The 22,152-nt window shown below is 46.5% G+C and overlaps 1 protein-coding gene across 1 annotated transcript in view; it reads right to left on the bottom strand.

The window, feature by feature from the left end:
- Positions 1 to 20,451, bottom strand: part of Deup1 (deuterosome assembly protein 1) — a 68,163-nt gene extending 47,712 nt beyond the window's left edge. Inside the window, exons 1-4 of the mRNA XM_041657685.1 lie at positions 20,324 to 20,451; positions 18,979 to 19,051; positions 2,784 to 2,955; positions 1,158 to 1,253 (exon numbers count right to left, since the gene is read on the bottom strand). Coding sequence (XP_041513619.1) covers positions 1,158 to 1,253; positions 2,784 to 2,955; positions 18,979 to 19,007 — 297 coding nt within the window. The 5' untranslated portion in view covers positions 19,008 to 19,051; positions 20,324 to 20,451. The remainder of the gene's footprint in view (positions 1 to 1,157; positions 1,254 to 2,783; positions 2,956 to 18,978; positions 19,052 to 20,323) is intronic.
- Between the last annotated feature and the right edge of the window lie 1,701 nt (positions 20,452 to 22,152).

The raw sequence follows: 22,152 nt of genomic DNA on the forward strand, positions 1-22,152 counted from the left end.
TTTCCTCTTCCATGTTTAATGGCTAAATCCCCTTTCTTTTCTTTTCTTTTTTTTTTTAAAAAAAGATTTATTTATTTATTATATATACAACATTCTGCCTCCGTGTATGCCCACATGCCAGAGGAGGGTACCAGATCTCAGATGGTTGTGAGCCACCATGTGGTTGCTGGGAATTGAACTCAGGACCTCTGGAAGAGCAGCCAGCTCTCTTAACCGCTGAGCCATCTCTCCAGCCCCTAAATCCCCCTTCTAAAAAAGATATTTAAGGAGGAGGATTGACTGCTCCAGGCTCCTTTAACTAGGTTATTACATATGAAAGCTTTGCTTTTCAAGAAGCATTGGTGGGCGGAGTTCCCAATCATAGCACATTCCCTACTGACTCCTTTACTAGGTTAGGGACCTCAGCAGCTCCTGGGCCATGATGCAGAGGTGACTCCTGCCTATGAGACGTCTGTGGTAGGGGACAAGACTTGAGGCAAGCCTAGTGGGGAGCTCAGTGATGGGGACAAAGCAATTGGTAACCTCTCATGGCACGTACAGAGGCACTGGCTTCTATGAATGGCCCATCAGTAGCCCAACTTGGTTCTTCCAACCACTTACTTCAGAGTAGCAAACATCCGTATTTTTGGCTGCTATGCAAGAAACCCTATCCCCAGAAATAAACATAGGAAATAATTTTGTGGGTTTTTTTCTGGGTCTCTTAACTAATAATCATTAAAAATATCTCTGTCTTCTGGAGAGACAGAAAGTTTTCTGTCTGGTACCCTGTCAGAGTGAAGGCAGTGCAGATGGTATCTGAGTTGACAGCCTAGTAGGAGAGACAAATCAGGACACAGAGGATACTAAAACCCAGAGACAAATATGCAATGAAGACACAAGAATGTTTCATTGTGTGCAAAACACTTTTTAAAAAAAAATTAACAATTTTATAGGTTGCCAGAAGGGTGGTGGTACCACGCCTTTAATCCCAGCACTAGGGGAGGCAGAGACTGGAGGATCTCTGTGAGTTCAAGGTCAGCCTGGTCTACAAGAGCTAGTTCCAGGACTTGCTCCAAAGTTACAGAGAAACTCTATCTCAAAACAAACAAACAAACAAACAAAAAAACAAACAAACGTGTATCCAAATATGTGACGGTACATTTAGTAGGTTCTCTTACTTGAGCTTTGAGGGTCTGTAGCTGCCCTTCATAGTTCTGAGTCATTACTAAATTACATTTTTCTAGACTGTCCAACTTCTGTCGAAGTAAGCCCACCTGCATGAAGAACAAACTTTAAATTAGCTTTTTCTGAATTTTACCTTAAAAAAGGAAAAGTGCAATCCAAGTTAAACAGTTGCACCGAGCCAAGAGTAAATATTTGTCTGGCAGTTCTTAAAATAGCCGCTAATAACTGCATTCTCAGAAACCACACGCCTCTAGCCTGGTCCACTGCCACGTACGAAGACAGCACGGAAGTGTGCTAGCACTGTTGCACTTTAAATTAAGATTTAGAATTTACCCTGTATGATCTGTTTGGGAGGCTGCGCCACTGTTACTCATGTAGAACTTCTGCTAAAGTAACACAAAGATTTTTCTTTCAGTTAGGTTCCATCCCTTACCAGTTTGGCAGTCTATGGATAATAGTTGCATTTTAGAGGAACTAACATATTAACGAGAAAAAAAATGTTTAAGAGGATTTGTTAAGGATTTGAATTATCCTGTTTAAATGCAGATGAGACATCTATTACATATCTGTGCCACTGCAGGTCCTTGCATATTCCAGGACCAGGGCACCTGCCCTTCTTGTCAACGGAAAGCACTGCCACACACACCTGTGAGACACCAATGCCCTCAGCTTTGTCCAAACCAAGTTCTATCTAGAAGTCGCAGAGCCGGAAGGTGGCTGATGGACGCTTCTGTGTCATGTGATTCCTGACTGGAGAACTTTCCCTTTATGCCTCTCCCGGAGTCCAGACCTGTAGGTTTGCGCATACTTTTTTGCAACCCCAGGGTCTACGGGCTCTCACATTCTCCCATGAGCACCAGCTCGGCAGTGAGCAGCCATGGGAGTGGAAGAAGCCTTTCTAAGTGGGCACTGTGGGTGTACACTGCACACCCACACACATCCCTGCACACAGGACAACACACGCACACTAGAACACACACACACATGAGAACCTACACATGCACATACATCCATGCTTACCCATGCACATATGAGAACACACAACCCATACATACACATGCATAGACATGCACATATGAGAACATACAACCCATATATACACATCCATGCATACCCATGCACATATGAAAACACACAACCGATACATACACATGCATACACATGCACACTCACACACATCCACGCATACCCCCCCCCCAAGAACACACACCCAAGAACACCCTCACACACAAGAGAACACACACGCACACGCACACACACTTACCAAATGCACTCTCCTTTGGCAATTAACTCTCGATATTCTTGTTCACAGAATTCTTTCCAGCAGATCAGAGGCAGCGAAAACTCCTGAACTCTACTGAACAAGGACAGCTTTGATCTCCATGGAGGGAGACGAAAGCGTTTTTTACCTTTGTTCCCAAACACTCTTACTTCGCATGTACCTTAAATTCTGCTTAATTTACTGGCAGCACTGATGTAGTGAGCGTCTCCATCAGTGAGTGCCTGACTTACTCTCTGCATCTACTTGATAGCACACATTTACCACCAGCTGTGCTGACAGGGTTTTAAGTGACAAATGAGTGTGGAGTGTGAACTCTTTACTGACATGTGCTCAGTACCTCCTGGCCTTTCTGGTCCAAGCAAGTCTGCGCATTGGCCAACTCTTGATCCCGGAGGTCTAACCGTGTCTCTAAAGCCCGCATCTTCCTTTCCCAGTCCAGCTTCTTGTTGCTCACCATGATGTCAATTTGTTCCATCAGTTCCTGGAGCTCTGCTTCACAAGGAGATGCTCTGGTGAATATACAAAAGTGAGACAGTTTTAGAAGGCTAAGATGGGGCGGGAAGGATTCCTGCATCACTGTGCAGCTTCGTTGCTTCCTCAAATGACTCAGCTGTTTAAGAAGCTGCGAAGCTGTGGGTTTAACTCGTAAATAACTAAGGTCATTTCAGAGATGATATTGTTTGTCTCAGTCAGGGTTTTTGTAGCTGTGATGAAACACCAGACCCAAAAGCAAGCTGGGGAGGAAAGGGTCTATCCGGTTTACACTTCCACACTGGAGTCCATCACTGAAGGAAGTCAGAACAGGAGCTCAAACAGGGCAGGAACCTGGAGGCAGGAGCTGATGCGGAGGCCGTGGAGGAGTGCTGCTTACTGGCTTGCTCCCCATGACTTGCTCAATCTGCCTTGCTCAATCTGGCTTGCTCAATAAAAACCCAGGACCACTAGACCAGGGATGGCAACATGGGCTGGGCCCTTTCTATCAATCACTAATTAAGAAAATGCCTTACAGTCAGATCTTATGGAGGTATTTCTCAATTCATGTTAACTCCTTTCAGATAACTCTAGCTTATGTCACGTTGACATAAGACTAACCAGCACAGTGCATATATATTATCCAAAACAAATAAAACCTTGTTGCCTACCTATAACCAGTACTAAGAAAGCAGATTCAACTGTATTGCTCAGGCAGTCAGTCAGACTGTATAGTGACTTCCAGATACTTATCTCAAAAAACCCCAAAAACACTCCCCTAAAAAAATGAAAAGCAAAATCTCAAAACAAACAAACAAAACATCCAGTCCCTCCACTTACACACACACACACACACACACACACACACACACACACGCAAACATACACACACCCCACAAAAAATGGAATCAAACCAAATCTAACAAACTCTATCGTTTTAGAATATGATAATTCTAGTGGATATGGAAATTCTGAACAAGTGCTAAGCACTTAGGGATCCAACAAGTGAAAATAGACACACAGACGTCTGTCATAACTCAAGGAGGTTTGACAGAGACACACTGAGACATCAGTCATGTTCACAGTTACATAGCTCATCTGTAGAAGGGTCAGAAACAGGCCTCAGCTTCCCATTCGTGGAGTCCAGTGTATCATCTTAAAATCTACGGTACTGACCACAATAAGCTCCCAAATCCTGTGTTTCCAGAATCGCCCAACACCATCTGAGAAGAGCTGTCTCTTTAGTTTATCCAGAAGGACACCGACCAGCCTTGATGTCATTAGAGAGGGGCAAAGTACAAAGTGTCATTCTGAAGTCTTTCTTGGTAGTCCTGGAGTAAGGCCCAAAGACTTTGTCAATCTTTACTTAAATCTTAAACCCACCAGGCAGTAGTGGTGCACGCCTTTAATCCTAGCACTTGGGAGACAGAGACAGGCAGATCTTTGTGAGTTCAAGCCCAGCCTGGTCTACAGAGTGAGTTCCAGAACTGCCAAGGCTGTTATACAGAGATACCCTGTCTCAAAAAACAAAACAAAACAAACAAAACAAAACCAAATAAAACCAACAGCAAAACCCACAAAAAACCCACGAAACTTAAACCCAAGGAAAGGAAGTGTGCCAATTCTTCTGTGGAGAGCATGACTAACTTTTAATTGGAGTCTTGATGTTGAGAAGAATAGAACCACGGCTTTTCATTTTCATATGTTTTTTGATAACTACTTGCATTCCTCTTTAGTTTAAATAAGATTTATTTCTGTTAGTATCGACTCTGAGAAGAAAAGAGCTATCATCTTGCTCATCACTGCCTCCCCAAAACCCCGAGCAGTGCTCCAGCACGGAGGGAGTGCACCAGCATAGGGTGAGCAACCTAGCATGGAGGTAGTGCTCCACCATGGGGTGGGTGCTCCCTTGTGAGGAAAGTACTCCAGGACACCGCAAGTGCTCAGTCTGCCTCTGTAGGGATAGAAGAGCTCTTTTGTTGACATTTCTTTGGCATATAGGAGTGCAACAAGCTAGTGGGGTTCAAAACTGCTCCAACATAGAGTGCAGAACAAGGACTCTACCCCACTGATACTGTCAAATTAATAAACGAATGACTTGTTTCCTGGCTGTGACTATGGTAAGTTAGAATTCAAGACTCACAGGGCAGAAGAAATCACATACACTGGTCTGTAAACAGAGACTGTTCTTTGGTTTCCCAGTTGCCCAGATCCAAATAATCACACAGAAACTATATTAATTACAACTCTGCTTGGCCAACGGTTCAGGCATATTTCTAGGTAGCTCTTACATCTTAAATTAACCAATTTCTAGTAGTCTTCGTATCACCATGAGGCTGCGGCCTACTGGTAAGTTTCCGGTGTCTTTCTCCTTCTCCTTTGGCATCTACATGGCATCTCTCTGACTCTGCCTTCTTTCTCCCTGCATTCAGTTTAGTTTCCCCTGCCTAGCTCTATTCTGTCCTGCTGTAGATCAAAGAAGCTTCTTGATTAGCCAATGCTAATAAAGCATATTTGTAGCACGCAGAGGGGACTCCCACATCACAGTCATCCAACTCGTCTGTTGGCCCAGCATGTGCACCCCTTTCACAAACATTTCTTGAGGGTTGTTTATCACATACAGCACTGACCAGATTCAGTAGCCTTTGAGAAGATTCTGGGTCAGTAACAAACGTATCATGTGATTCCCGCAGTTTGTGATCTATTTTGCAAAATGACCACAAAGACATTACTTAGCATAGGTCTGAGGTCTCCCCTGAGCAAATAATTGCCACTTTCTGAGAGGATATCGTGTTAACAAGAAGAGTTCTGTTTTCCCAGTGACGTCTTTCCCACTCCCTAGTCCTAACTTGATCCTGAGGTCATTCAGGATCTTCAACACCACCACCACCCAATACCAAGTCATTAACGTGCAGGCTACAGTGCTGGCTGTACCCTGTCTTCTCAACCTGCAGTATCAGAGTCCAGATAGTCGAGGGACTGGTGGCCAGACCACGTGACAGCAGACTTTGTCCTGCAACTTCCGCACCAGCCAGCTCAGAAGGCCAAACCCCCGAGGCTGCAGGAGTCGCCAGAGGGCAGCATAACTTGGTTACCTGGCTTCATTTTTACTCCCTTTCCAGTTCAGAAACAGCCAGAGAAAGACACCCAAACCAATCACCCAGAATGCCTTCCTTCTAGTTATCCTCCCTCTAACCCCTCTGTGCCAAAAGCTCCCAAGCACAGCAAACCCAGTGTTCCCTCTCCTACAAAGCTTTCCCCACGCATCTACGGTGTCTTGAATCTGCAAATGCATGTGTGATGTCTTCACCATCCACTTGACTGGAATCTAGAATCATCTAGAAACCCAGCTGTGGATGAATCTGTGAGGGTGCCATCAGAGAAGTTTAACTGAGGAAGGAAGATCTGCCTTAAACACAGCAGCTGAGCAGCTTGAGTAAAAGGGGAAGCAATGAAGGAAGCCCAGTGTGCCCCAGCATTCATCTCTGCTTCCAGCTACAGACAGATGCAAGACACCCAGCCACGCTGTCTCCCTTCAAGGCAGGAGAGCAAAGAAATGCTCTTCCTTTGGTGGATCGAATGAGGATGGCTCCAATAGACTCGTGGTTGGAGGAAGTGTGTCAGGAAGGTGAGCTCTGAGGAGTCCAAGCTTTCCCTTGTCCCTTGTTAGCTCTCTGTCTCCTACTCGTAGATCAAGATGTAATCTTCCAGCTGTTCCTGCCAACATGCCTTGGTTCTGCTATCATGGATGCTGACCCTCTGAAGCCATAAGCACTATTAAACACTTTATTTTATAACTTGCCTTCACCCTGGTGCTTTGTCACCACAATATAATAATAACTAAGACATATCTTTAGGCTGATTTTGAGATATTTTGTCACAGAAAGTGTAAAAATAAATTATACTGGAAATGGCTACTGAGGAGTAAGGTCATTGCTGTGACCACCTGATCATGTGGTTCATGAGCCTTTGGATCTGTTTCACATAATGGAATTGCTGTAAGCAAATTTTAATGGGCCTTTCTAGAGGGGGTAGAAGAACAGAATGCTAAGAGAGACGTCAGCAGTGGAGGTCAAGCTTGTTTCTATTGACAGCATGGCTATATTCTGTAAAGAATAGGGCTATGTTCTATTCCTGTCCTGAGAACTCAAGAGAGGTGGAATTCAAAGGCAAGAGACTGGCATGTTTGGCAGAGAAAATTTTTCAGGACAGTGTACAGTCTAGGCTGTGGTATGGCTAATGCTTGCTGCTCACACACACACACACACATGCACACACACACCCCCGTACACACATACATGTGCACAGGCATGCACACACAGCACACAACATGCCCATACACCCCACATGAACACACGCACGCACATGCACAGACACCCATACACGCACACACATGCACACACACACATACACGTGTATGTCCGAGGGGGGGGGGAGGGAGAGGGAGAGGAAGAAGGAGCGCTACAAGCACAGTAGAAAGGCATGAAGATGTGCATTTGGTGAGAAAAGGAGTGTGATTTGGAAGTTGTAGTTTGAGCAAAGTTTAAAATAGAAGCAAAAAGTGGTGCTTTAGTCTCCTTCGTGTAGTTTGGCATGAGAGTTCTTTATATCCTCGCTTCTTCCTTCAGTCACTTCCCAGCTACGCTATATTAAGGATTTCTCTTTGCTTCCTCTCACGGACTCTTTCCACATCCCCTAAGTAGGAGTCATATCTCAGTTTTAGAAGAGTTGATTGAGGAGCCAAACTGGAATAAAAAGCAGCTCTCAGAGTCATCAGATTTGGATACTGGGTGGGCTGTGTCTGCCTAAGGCATGCAAACCCAGTCTTTACCTTCAGGTTCATCTGTGGGGACAGCTCACAAGAGAGGGCTCTGGGATCGGGCCAGACCCTTCAGCTTTAAGCCTTTGGCATGAGAGGCCAGAGGGAGAGGGCACAAAGGCCTGCGTGGTGATGGCGTAGTTTGGGATTAAATGTCGGGATATGACATCTGGACAGGAAGAGGGAAGAAAACGGCTGATGACATCACGATGGCAGGAGCAGTGAGGTGGAGGAGGGAGCTGTGTAAAGTCTAAAGGCGTGGGCCTAAGCCAGTTCTTCAGCCCTCTTGCCTGAGTTTCGGTATTACATTGTTTGAGGTTCTTGTGTACTCTGGATATTAACCTCTTGTCAGATCTGCATATTCCGTTGGCTGTCACATGTGGTCTACTGGCTGCTTGTATTCTGTCGCTTGTCATCTGGGATCTGTCGATTGCTTCATTCGCTAGCAAGAAACTTTTTATGTTAGTGGAACCTCATCTGTTAGTTTTTGCTTTTGTGTTTCCTGGGTTCTTCATATAAAAAGAATTCATTGCCAAAATCAAGGTCCTCAAACGTTTTCCTAGCCTTTTCCTGGTAGTTTTCTAGTTTGGGGTCTTGCATTTCAGACTTTAATCCTTTTTGAGCTGCTGTGTGTCTCTGGTGAGAATATAGCTTCTTTTTTCCCCAGCAGTTTATTGAAAAGGTTACCCTTTCCCCGTGTTTCTAGCAACTTGTAAACATTCAATTGGTTGTAAATTCATGAGGTCATTTCTGGGCTTTTTCTGCTTCATTGATCTTTGTGTCCCTCTTCTTCTTTCTCTTTCATTTTATTCTCTCATACATTACATTTTTGGCTGCAGCCTCCACTCCCTCCATTCCTTTCTCCCCCAGATCCACTCTTCCTCCCTTTCCCTTAAAAAAGGAGAGCAGGCCTCCAAGGGATAGCAGCCAAAGATGGCATAACAAATTACAGTAAGACTAGACACAAACCCTCATATTAAGGCTGGACGAGAGTGAGTCTGTCTTTATGCTGAAGCCATGCTGCCTTGGTGACTGAGCTTTAGTGTGGTCTGAGGGACAGTGATTCCGGACTTGTTCTTTCTGCTCAAGATTTCTTTGTTAATTTGGGGTCTCACTACAGTGAGATCATCTATTGGGGGGTCACACAGTGAGAACGTCTATTGGGGGGGATCACACAGTGAGAACATCTATTGGGGGGTCACACAGTGAGAACATCTATGGGGTTTCACACAGTGAGAATGTCTACTTGGGGTGTCAGACAGTGAGAACGTCTATTGGGGTGTCAGACAGTGAGAACATCTATTGGGGTGTCACACAGTGAGAATGTCTATTGGGGTGTCACACAGTGAGAATGTTTACTTGGGGTGTCACTACCATGAGAACGTCTATGAGGTGTCACGCAGTGAGAATGTCTATTGGGGTGTCACACAGTGAGAATGTCTATTGGGTAATACAGTGAGAATGTCTATGGGGTGTCACACAGTGAGGATGTCTATTGGGTGTCACACAGTGAGGATGTCTACTTGGGGTATCATGCAGTGAGAATGTCTACTTGGGGTGTCACCACCATGAGAATGTCTACTTGGGGTGTCACCACAGTGAGGATGGCTAGTATGAAAAGAAAAAGACCAAGTGATAGGAAATAACAAGACGAACCTTTGTGCAGTGTGGGTGGGAATGTCTAATGTAGCCATCATGCAAGTTTCTAAAAATCGGAGTAGAACTACAATATGATCCAACAATCCCACTGCGGATTTTATACCTGAAGTGAATTAAATCTGCATGTTGGAAAGGCACCCACAACCCAAATTTATTACTATTTCCAAAAGCTAGGACACAGACTCAAACCAAACATCTCCCAGCCCAGCAGACAGCAGAGAGAACGTGGCAGAGACACACAGTGGAATACTATTCAGCCATAAAAACCTATGAAGTCCTGACATCTGTGACAGCAAGAATGGAGAAAGAGGACATTTTTGAAGTGCATCCTCACAGACAGACAGACAGACACCCACTGAGAGGACCAAGCAAATGTCATAATAGGGTGCTCGGTCTTCTCTCAGAGATTAGGCCTCAGTTTCAGTTTCCTGTGAAAGAGCCACAAACAATGGACAATCCTCAACACCCCTAGCAACAAGAATGAGGCCTGGTACATACAGTACCAGGCTAGGCCTAAGCCACAGTCAGTAGCTCAAGGACAAGGCCTGGGACTTGTCCAGGCCTGCCCAAAAATGGATCACTGTATTCCTGACCAGCCCCTGATTAGCCCTGACCAATTAGAAAGCAATAGTATGATTGTCACTTTCTTAAGCCACATATCTAACATAACCTAACTGTCCTAGGAACTCCTCTTCTGCTGCAAAGGAGCCCACGGGTCCCTTGCGGGGTCTTTCACCATCTTGTTTCTGTGTGTGGCCACAACCCAGCATGCTGGGATAATAAAATGCTCTTGCTGATTACATATGTGGATGGTGGTCTTTTGTGGAACTTCTCCAGGACCCTAACACCACCATCTACTCCTGTAGTCTTAGAACAGCTGCTCTCAGAGATGTTGACAGCTTGATTATTATCAGACTGGGTGGAGGGAGAGAGGATGAGAAAGAGACACGGGACTGTTGGCAGCACTGGTGCTTTGTAGTGCAACACAGTGAACATGATCAATGGTAAACACCACACATCTCGGAGTGTTTAGGACAGGCTAATCAGTGCATTTGCTGGTAAGAAATGATAGACGTTTGAGGTGACAACACTAATCTGGCCTTGCTCACTCTACCTTGTGTGTACATGATTAAAACCTTATTGTACTTTCTGAATATATAAAAATGTCATTTGTGAAATGCTGTGGGATAATGTTCATGTACCCTGTAAAGATTTGTCACTTGTATTGGTTTAATAAAACACTGATTGGCCAGTAGCCAGGCAGGAAGTATAGGTGGGGTGACCAGACTAGGAGAATTCTGGGAAAAGAAAAGGTGGAGATGCTGTCACCAGCCAGATGCAAAGGAAGCAACATGAGACTGCCTCACTGAAAAAAGGCACCAAGCCACATGGCTAAATGTAGATAGGAATTATGGGTTAATTTAAGTTGTAAGAGTTAGTTAGTAATAAGCCTGAGCAATAAGCCAAACAGTTTATAATTAATATAGGCCTCTGTGTGTTTCTTTGGGACTGAATGGCTACAGGACTGGGAGGGACAGAAACTTCGTCTACAGTGAAATAAAATGGAGACCATAGAAGACACATGGAAATATCCAGAAGAGACAGGGTAGTACAGCAGCTGGTGGATTCTCCTCTCAAAGAGCTTTGAAACACAGGCTTCTGTTTGGTTTACTTTGTGTTGTTATTTGTTTGACTGTGTCTCACTCTATTGCTCAGGCTGGCTCAGAACTCAGGATGTAGCTCAGGCTGGCCTCAAAATGATAGCAACCATTTTGTCTCAGCCTCCTGAACCCTGGGATTACAGGCTTGAGTCACATGTTTTCATGGTCTGGTTTTAAAAAAGACAAGTAAACAACATGAGCCTTGCCACATTCTCTAAACCAAGGCAGCTCTGGAAGGGGACAAAGCAAATCAGTAATAATCACATCATTGTTGCACTGGGGAGGTAGTGAGGAATCACCAAGCATGGGTCTAGAGCTTGGGAGAGAGACAACAGCAGCTCATCACATAAATATGAATGTCAGCATGGGAAGGAGGAGGCAGGGAAATAGCATGTTCCTTTAGGAGACGTGGAATCATAAGAAAATGAGTTTCCAAGGCAGGTGAGAAAGCTTAGGAGACCTTGTTTTTTTCAAAGTCTCTTAAGAAAACTTATTCTGAAATAAATTATGGACTCTTTTCCCTGAGTTACCAGGCTATTGCTTGCAATTCGACCTTTCAAAGGTGCTCACATCAGACACTACAGCACATGGAGACACAGATGTAGGCAGAGGGGTTCTAGAGGTGACCAGCACCCGCCTGACCAGCTCCTGTGAGTTTACAGTAGTCAGCGCGGCGCCTCCTCAGCAGAATGGTGAAGTGCTGGTCTCTGCAATTCGACAGGTCATAGCTTCATTGTTCTCTACCTCAAAATCAATTACTCAGCCACGGACATGCTTTCCCTCAGGCCCATTCCTTTCCATCTAAACACATTTGCTGTAGTCCTGAGTGTTTGCTGAGTTAGCAGTAGTCAAAGCCTATTTTCACGACCTGCGTGTGATGGAGGCTCATGTCCTGTCCAGTCACGGCCTGCCTGTGATGGAGGGTCATGTCCTGTCTAATCCTCCTTGGCACTTGCAAGAATTTCAGAGGAGGTGTCACACACCCTCGTTCTAAAGAAGTGGTGCATGAATAAGGTCCTTCTAAAGCCTTTGATCTAATGGTGAATGGGAGCCCCTAACAGAGATGAAAAGTTCTATGATATTCCAGCATCTTTATTGACATGAAAACCAAAACATCACCTGTTTTCTCCTCTGAAAGGAGGATGATATGTTAAAATGGACACATCACAGATATGCTCTGTAACAGCTTTTCACATCATGAGTGAGAAGCCTTTCAGTGAACAGACAGGGAGGGGGCAGACAGGGAGGGGAGCACATGGGGAGGGAAGCAAGCAGGGAGGGAGTGTAAGTTGGAAGGTGCTAGCCTCTTTTCCAGGGGAAGCTCTGTAGCTACAAAGGAACACACATACTTCCCGCACAAACTGATCCATGGAAGCTTCGAGGAAACCAAGAATGAACGTTTGTCTTCATATGCAGTAGATGAGGTAAATGAGCCACCTCAGGACACCCCCCCATGTGATAAGATGGCAACGCTAGTGGCCTGAGAATAGGCCTTCTGCCTTTCATACCTGGCAACATGGCCGGATGTTTCACTAGACCTTGATGGGAAGAGCCAGGTAAGCAATGATACTAGACTTAAAGAAATAAAACCTTAAAGGAATAGTCTGCTTTCTGAACTTTGGAAATGTCCCATGAACTTTCCTTGCTAGCTTGTGCTAACTAACTTCTGGAAGTTTCTGCTGTCTAAAGTCCTGAATTCCATGCATCCAGCCCAATCCTGTCCACTATTAGCAATTCCACAGGATGTTGGGGGACTCTGAAAACATTTCAGGTGCAAACAGACTACCTGACCTTCCGTGCTGAAACCAGCTCCCGTTCCAGTCTGCTCCGCATCTTCACAGGGCACAATTGCTCCCAGCTGCCAGGAGTAAACTCTCCTTCGGACCAGCGACTACTGCTGGTGCCACCTCCGGTCCGCTCCTCAAATCCTGCCCTCTCATCATACCCAGTGATCAAACCTGACCAAGGGTCATCACCCCTCATCTGCCAGCTGCTCTTGTCAGTGTGTGGTTGGAGTGTGTCTCCTGAAGGTTGGTGAGTGTGGTTTCTAGCTTGCTGAAGCAGAGGGGTGGGATCCTCAGGGTCTGGCCTCATGGGAGACAGTTTGGCACCGGTGATTTAGTTCTTGCAGGAATCTGTAAGTCTTGTGGGGCTGAGTCTTGAAGAGAGGAATACTGGCCCCTGGGCCTCCCTGGCTTCCTTTTCTTCAGCACACCCCTGTGTGATGCCATCAGCAAAGACAGCCGGGTGAGGTTGTCTGCTCTTAGACTTCCAGTCTCCAAAACTGAGCTAACTATACCTCTGTTGCTTATAAACCATCCAGCTTTGAACATGTTGCTATAGCAACAGAAAAAAGACAATAGCTTCCCCAATATCCATGCTTTCATCCTCGCATACTGACAAAGATTTCATGGTATCCTGAATGATGGTTCCTGCACATGGTACCACTAACACTGTTGAGGCGGGGGCATCAGTGCCTCACCTGGTTCTGCCATGCTAAATGCAGGTATGTCTCCCCCGAGACTGGCTTGGAGTGGGTCACTGGTCAACAGCACCAGTCATGACTCATAGTCTACCTTGAGTCTCTTTTCCTTTGCAGTACAAGGGCTTGATCCCAGAACCTTACACCTGCGGGCAAGGGCTCCACCACTGAACCAAACTTCCAGCCCCACCTCATGTTCTGAGCTGTGTGGAGAGCGACGTGGAGAGAATCTGATGTCCGTGATGAGTGGAGGCATTTGCGTGGGCAGAGTTCACGGCTCTATTCTGGCTCCCAGGCACTGTCATTTCACACAGTCACTCCTCATGCAGTGACTAGGCAGGAAGAGCTCAGAGACAGCTGCACCGTGTGTTTGTATGGTCAACAGCAACAATCCCTGATAACTTTAAGGCATAGCCTAGTCTCAGCAGTGTGAGAAGGTGAAAATAGTGTGTCTCAGGTGTGACCCTCAGAGGACTTCTGAGCAGACTCTGAGCAGAAACTGCTGCCACATGGCTGTGTATCCCATATACCCCTGGCTGTGTATCCCACATACCCCTGGCTGTGTATCCCACATACCCCTGGCTGTGTGTCCCACATACCCCTGGCTGTGTGTCCCACGTACCCCTGGCTGTGTGTCCCACGTACCCCTGGCTGTGTGTCCCATGTACCCCTGTCTGTGTGTCCCACGTACCCCTGGTTGTGTGTCCCACGTACCCCTGGCTGTGTGTCCCATGTACCCCTGGTTGTTCTGGATCTCATCATTTTCTCAGGCCGTTCTGCTTCCTCCCAATTCTGAACTCTTAGCTCCTCCTCTTTCGGTCCTCTGCGTATGGTGTACTGTGACTCTTTGTGTCTTTGACATCGCTCCCGACTCCCCATGCTCTTCCAGTCAGTGAGGTGGGACGAGAGAAGATGTTGCTGTCGCTGGTTTAGGTCCAGTCCCTGTGGAGCCTTGGTCACCACTGCCTGAATTCTTTCCTGGCTCTGTTTCTAGCTTTCTTTTTCTTTGTGCTTCTTGGTTTTGGTGGAGAGAGGGACAGACTTTGTCTTAGCTGCTATCCAAAGAGGTCATTCCTCTCTTCAGAGGCAGAACACTGGGAGTGTTATACAGCGCTCGCCCTCCTGTGCCAACCGCACCAACTTGAGACTCTCAGCTGTTCTAGATGGTTCCAACATGTCGAAAAATTATGCACCGAAGAACACCAGGTCATATTAGGTGTGCCTGGTGCCAGTGTACACAGTTAGGTCTACACACTCAGGCCCCTTTCCCCTTTAATGTAACCGGTGGCTAATATGCCCAATGGCATCCTATAAAAGTGCAGGCAAGTGTGTTTTGTGTGGTGACACTGCCAATCTTTCTCTAACATTGTTAGTAACCCAATCTGTCTTCCAAGGGAATCTCCTCCCCTTCTCTCCTTCCTCCTCCCGAGTTTTCTTTCTTTCACAGTCACTGATCCTGTGCATATGTGGCCCCCAGCTAACGCTTCAGCATCCACCTCACACCGCACACCAGGATGCCCCATCCCCATCTCTTTCTCATTTCTTTATCCGAAGACACAAGAAATTAGAGGAACCCGTTAAGTGTGCCTGTTCTGGTGAGGATCAGGCATGGGAAGAGCCATGTGGGGTGAACAGGAAGGTCTGGGCCAGCCAGAAGTCCCAAAGAGTCATGGAAGTCAGTCAGAAAGAATTCTCAGTGTGCAGAAAGAATGTACTGTTGCAGCTTATTATGGTCCCGCTCTAGGGGCTTAGATCAAAACAATCGGAATTTCTTTTTACCAATGATAAAACTGTACTTAACCCACCACAAAACGAGCAAGCATAGCTGTGATTCTGTGTCTCCCAGGGAAGGGCCCTTGAGTGTTAAGAAGACACACAGGGGAAGCGGGGTCAGGAAGGGCTTTGGGGATTCAGGCAGGAAGCTGCTCTTAGAGACTCAATGTTTCTCGGTTCTCTGGAGGATGAGAAGAGTTTACTGGTGTGCGCAGTGGCATTCTGATTTCTAGATCTCTTTAAAGACTGTGAAAGAGACGAGTGGCTGAGGAGTCAGTCAAAGAATGCAGAGACTATGAGAGGCTCAGCAGAGGAAAAGCAGGCTTTGGGTAGAGATGGATGACTCTACAGAGCTTGCTTCTTTCTCAAGTCCTACTAAAACGAAGCAAATGCACATTTTAATCTAAAAAGTCTACAAAGGCAAAAATTGTGGGAGTCAAGTAGCAAGTTATAACAGTTAATAGTGACTGTGAACTTGACGATCTAGACTTACCTGGGAGACAGGCCTCTGGGCATGCCTGTGAGGGACTTTCTAGAGGGAAGAAGCACCCCAAGTAGGGACAGTACCATACCATGGGTGGTCCTGGACTGAGTGAGAAGTGAGCTCAGGGGCCAAGGAAAGCAATTCACAGGATGGAGAAGGTGGGCAGGTCCAAAGATCGAGGCATCTCTTTAAAGATTGCTTAAAAGAAATTTATTTTAAAATAAAGTTTACATCTTTATTTACAGATGAAATCCCACCCCTACCTTTAAAGAAGGGAACTGTGGAGAAAGAAGAAGACTCCAAAAGTTTGTGATGTCAGGATCACTAACTCCAGGAAGGAAAAAATTTTGAACAGGAAGGGAAAATGATCTCAGTCAGCCTTCAAGATGGATGCGGCTTATAAAGTCGTAAGAAGACTATTATGAAGACATATAGTGATTATGGATGCTACCAAAATTATGATTAATTGGGGGACAGGGGAGAAAAAGTATGTGTGTGTGTGTGTGTGTGTGTGTGAGAGAGAGAGAGAGAGAGAGAGAGAGAGAGAGAGAGAGAGAGAGAGAGACGTCCATTGTAAAAGCCAATAGGCAATGCTTAAAATGGAAAACTCAACCAAACGCATTATTTGAAGATGCTGGGTTAGACACCAAAAGCTTGGGAGGGAACCCTGCCAAAATCATTGAAAGCGGCTGCCTTTTGGAGTAGAAGACTGGGTGGGTACCAACACAACTAGATTTTGGTTTTGGTAGCGTATAGAACCAAGTGAATTTTTGCACTGCACACATACTTTCCTTTTCCTATCAGTGTTTGATATATATTTGCATGTGTATCTGGTTTTAGAGCTATGCAAGCTCACAGTAGGTGCTAAGAATTTGTTGAAAACAGGCTGCTTCAAGTAACACCAGAGGAACATGTTTATGAATTCGCTAACAAATCCCTGGAGAATGAGCCACATTTACCGGTTCCTTAACACCATGAGAGTCTGTGGTCTCTGTGCTCTGGAGACCACAGTATACAGTGTCTGGCCACACGCCTACCAAGATGAGTAACAGTCTTTCAGGGCAACTGTGGGGTGCTCGTTAACTTCTGCTCTGTAACTATCCTGTAACCAAACAAGTCCAACTCTCTCCAATAATGTCTAAGTTCTCTAAAGACCAAGTCTGTTTTTAAATAACCTTTGCACTTCAGGGCTTAAAACTCAGTACAGCCTATTTTGTTTCCAAAGAATGCATGCAGAGAACCAGCCATGCCTTCAGATCTGTAGGGCTGAAGCCATCTGCTAGCCCCAGGCTTGAGGCCCCCAGTCTGTCTTACTGTATTCTACTGTTACATACAGTCACACCAGGGACCCCACGCATGCTCCTTCTCACTTGACTGTGATGTGGACTCTAGGCAGGCTGCCTCTCACACCTCAATGCAATCCACTTCCAGAGGAGAAAGAATTCAGGTTTTGGAGCCAGATGTATTTCCATTCAGACCCCACATCCTTCATTGACCAGTGTTCTGTCCATCTCTCTGGGGTTCAGTGGGGGCAGAGTCTGCTGGGAATGCAGCAATAGTCATTCTTCACCCTTTCAGATGCCTCCAACTTACAGTGGAGTTGGCTATGGCGGGACAGGGCCATCATATACTGAAAATACCGCAGGCTGAGAAAGCACTGAAAATATGCCGACCAGCTCAGCCACTCAGTGTTCTGGGGTGGGGTGCTGGTCTGCTCTCACCATTGCATGGCTAACTGAGAGTGAGCTCACTGGCATTGCCAGAGTGAATCTACAGATCTCTAGTCTGCACAAAGGATCCAGAGTTGAAATCTGAGGATGGTTCCTACCGAATGTTTATAGCTTCGCTCAGGCATACAAGTGGTTATAAACCGAGCTATCCTAAGTCCAGACTCCTAGAAGGAAAGTCTTCCTGCCCTTCCTTCCCCTTTATTAAGAACACTGCCATGATGGAAGGCAATAGTCACAATGACTGGAGCAGAAGCAATCACTTTGGGGCTAGAGATGACCCTCTCAGTCTGACACAGAGATGAGCTTTCTTGTTATTTAAGGTTTCGCATTTTGTGTGTGGTGTGTGTGTTTCGGAAACTCCAGTTATACTGCAATATGTTCCGTTTTCTCTTTGAGAATAAGGGCTGTCAGAGGAAGCAGGGCTCCAGATAGAGTCATCATTGTTTACGCTTCTTCGCTCTTCTTTCCCCGTGTCAGAGCCACAGCCTGAGCAGGTCACTGCAAGTGAGACACCTGGAGCTTTTGACTCAACAGCAGTCAAAGTCAAGACTGGGCTCTGAAGTACCTGCTGCTCCCCCAACTTGAGCCCCACCAGTGACCAGATGGATAGAGAAATCTTCATGGTGCTTATTCCCCAAGAAGATTTAGGACAGAGAGTTGGGAAAAGGAATTTGGTTCCCTTTCTATCACACTGAATGTTTTCCAATCTCTGTTCCTTAACTAAAATATCTCGCTACTCTGTGGAAATACGTGTATTGTGGGCTGTGTTTACATTTGAGAAAACATGATAAGTCTTCACTGTCAGTTTCTTTTTCTTTTTTCTTTCTTTCTTTCTTTTTTTTTTTTTTTTTTTTTTTTGGATTTTCGAGACAGGGTTTCTTCGTAGCTTTTGGTTCCTGTCCTGGAACTAGCTCTTGTAGACCAGGCTGGCCTCGAACTCACAGAGATCCCCCTGCCTCTGCCTTCTGAGTGCTGGAAGGCATGCTCAACCACCGCCTGGCTATGATAAGTCTTCAGAACAGGAGCAGAGAGACACTCACTACAGCAGGAAAGAAGCAAGCTGGCCAGGAAGTGCTGTGCTAGGGACCTGTGAGTGCTGAGGCCCGCCTGGGTCTGTACCTGTGAACAGGAAGTATGCTGGGGACCTGGGTCTGTACCTGTGAACAGGAAGTGTGCTGGGGACCTGTGAGTGCTGAGGAGGCCCGCCTGGGTCTGCACCTGTGATCCAACAGTGTTACTGAGGATGCTCTCTTCCCGGGTAGAGCCAGCCTTTCAGCATCAGGAAGACTCATGTAAATAGATTCCCCAGACGCTATTTGAAATTCCCCTCAGTCTACTTACCAAAGGCAATCAGCACATCCTTCTTGGAACAATTCATTTCAAAACTTGTGCTCCACCAAGAAGTTTTGGGCACAAAGATGAACTCAGTAAAGAGACGTTTCTGCACACTTACCCTGCTGTGGTATGGGCTTGGTTCTCCATGCCAAAATCCTTCTACATCTGGCTTGTTCGTCTTGAGTTTTAATCTGTGAGGGGAAATTATTTAGATTTATAAAGTGTTTACATATATTAATATAAGAAGAAGTTCTTGCTGTTGGTAAGTCATTATTTAGTATAGGTTTTATGAGTATGGAGACTTGCTTCTACCAGCACCGAAGGGGGTGGGCCTGAAGGCCCCACACAGATAGGAATACCGGCTCAGCCCTTGGCTGAGATACATGCTACTGGCTGGAAGCAGCATGCATTCATCATTAGCACAGTGGCAGCTCGGTGTCAGTTGCCTTGTGGAGTGTTCAGTTCATAATTCCTGCTAAGAAGAATGCTGTCTGGAGCCCCAATGTCCATCTTAATGGAGCTCCTATGCTTTGTCTTTAGAGGATGTATTCTTTCATTGGCTTTTCTCGACCTTTAAGAAGTGTGAAATTTAGGACAGAACATCTAGGAACGGGGCTAGAGAGGTGGTCCAGGAGTCAGGATGCAGAGTGTTTAGAGTGCATAGAAGGCCTCAGCACTGGTCAGGTGGCTCAAAAGCACCTCTAACTCCAGTCCCAGGGCACTCTGATACTTCTTCTGCCCTGTGAGAGCACCTGCAGCTATATGCCTACACACACACACACATACACAACGCACACACACGCAGACACAGATGCTCACAGAGACACACACACACACAGACACACACAGACTCCCCCCTGTCACACAGACACAGACACAGAGACACACAGACAGAGACACACACACATGTACACACACAGACAGACACACATAGACATACAGACACACACACACATGCACATAAAAACACACATGTGCGCTTGCTCGAGCTGTGGACTAACATAATGTAAATTAACAAAGTGTTAAAATCAATTTAAACCCTCCTAAAAATCGTATGAACCAATTAAACACCTGAGAAGGGATGAGGGGGAAAGAGGAGAGGAGGAAGAGGGAAAGGAGAAGTAGGAGGAGAGGAGGGAAGAGAAAAAGGGAAAAGGAAGAAACAAAGGGGGAGGGAAAAAGGAATTGGAAGAGGAAGAAGAGGAAGGAAGGGAGGGATGGAAGGAGGGAGAAAGAATCTCCATTCACACCACAGGAACTGCCCCAGTGAGGCAGAAATGCGAGGTGGTAGGAGGCAAAACTAGATCAGGAAGTACAGACAAATAAAAGAGGGAAACCGAGGTAAAGGCCATGGTTCTGTTGGAAGCTTGTCTCCTAGTTTGCCCAGCACGTGGACCCTGCCGTCCCGCGCCAGCTGGATGGAGGGGAGGGTCCGGGCCCGGTCCACGGAGCCAGTCGGTTACCTGCGCTGCTCTCTGGAAAGGTCTGAGCAGTCCTGGGCCGCAGGTCCAGCCCGCTGCGCCCTCCCTGCGGTCTCCCTGCGCTGCTAGTTCCCACTGGGTTGCCATGGAGACGCGACCCGACTCTCACCCATCGGTTTCTCTACAGCCGGAACTCCCCAGCACTAGCGCGTAGGTCCCGGTCCGGTCCGACGCCTCCTGGGACCCGCCCATCCCGGCTCGCCCCGGGTCCCCGGAGGCGCGAGAGAAGCGCGGGAGGACGCTGCCCAACCAGAGAGCCCGTGGGCCGCCAGGACCACAGCAGACTGGGGTTCCTAACCCGGGGCCTTGACTCCCTCCCAGGCTAAACCAGGCGCTGGAAAGAAAGAACTCCAGGCAAAGACGCTTTCAATTCACCGAAGTGACTTCCAACTGGGAATCTGCGAGGCTCTCTCCACCGTCACCGTCACCGTCACCGTATTGGCACCATTTTGAACCTCTCTCTTCACAGTGCCAGGCGTCCTTGGAAAACTGCCAGTTAGGTGGATCAGAATGTATTGGGGACAAGGGAGTAGCTTCTAACGAGAGGAACCATCCCTGGCCAACGGCAACTGATTCCAAATTCTTTTCCTTTTCAGCCACATTCCAACAATAATTGATGACAGAATCTCAGTCTGACCTTGTTGATTTCATCGAGGAAATGGCTGTACGTACTGGGTATATATATGGCATAGAATACGCACACGCACACGCGCGCTCACGTGTACACACACACACACACACACACAAAGCACACAACACACACACACACGCACTGGTACACTTACTGTTATACAAAACACACGCCTACACACACAGGTGTGAGAGCAAGTAAACTTTCTGAGCACTTGAACTGGGGAATGTTGCTGGATTTATTTCAGAAACATAATTGTTTCTCAACACGTCCAGTAGATTGATCGCTGGTTCTTAAAATCTCTCATTTGCATTCTCCTTTCATCATTCCATGCCACTTTGCTACTTAACACGGCTGTCAATTTTAATCCAACTCACAGTCCTCCGTCCACGTCTGTGTGGTTCTCAGATGAGCCGTGTGGAGTAATTCAGGATGCTAGTTCTGATTAGTGTTGCACGGCTGTGACAGGGACCCAGTGAAGTGTGGTTATTTCATCTTTCCCTGGAAACTTCGCTGTTCTGAGATGCTCGTCACATCCTTCATGCTTGCCTATGTTGAATTTTTTCCCGGCAAGAAATGCAGTCATTATTGCATTATTGATTTAAGTTTACTGTTTTGAGACAGGGTTTCTTTGTGTAGCCCTGGCTGTCCTGGAACCAGTCTCTGTGGACCAGGCTGGCCTCGAACACAGAGATCTGCCTGCTTCTGCCTCCTGAGTGTTGGGATTAAAGACACGGGCCACCATCCTCTGCTATTTATTTTTATTGTTGGTGTGGTGGGGGGTGACACATGGATGGCTCACTGTAGATGTCAGAGCACCACGTGTGGGACTCGTTCTTTCCTCCCTCCTTTTGGTTCCTGGGGATGAAATTCAGATCCTCGGGCTTGGGAGCAGGTGCCTTTCCAGCTGAGCCACCGGATGAAAGTGAGCAGGAAGGGCAGAAAGGAAATGTATTGAAGGTTTGAGATGCCCGAGACTGTACCCACTTACAGCTCTTCACTACTGGCCAAGTCTCGGGGTGCAGTGAGACACATGCAACAAGCAATGTTCAAAGTTTGTATGCACACGAGCAAACCCAGGCTTGGAATAAAGGCATCATTAGAGGATACATCCGGTTAAAGAGAGAGAAAGATGTGAACTGAGACCATCGATGTCAGATTCAGTGCTCTTCAAAATCGT

This window comes from Microtus oregoni, unplaced genomic scaffold (assembly GCF_018167655.1).
Source record: "Microtus oregoni isolate MIOR12 unplaced genomic scaffold, Mior012 000008F_ref0000371, whole genome shotgun sequence".
NCBI classification, from domain to species: domain Eukaryota; kingdom Metazoa; phylum Chordata; class Mammalia; order Rodentia; family Cricetidae; genus Microtus; species Microtus oregoni.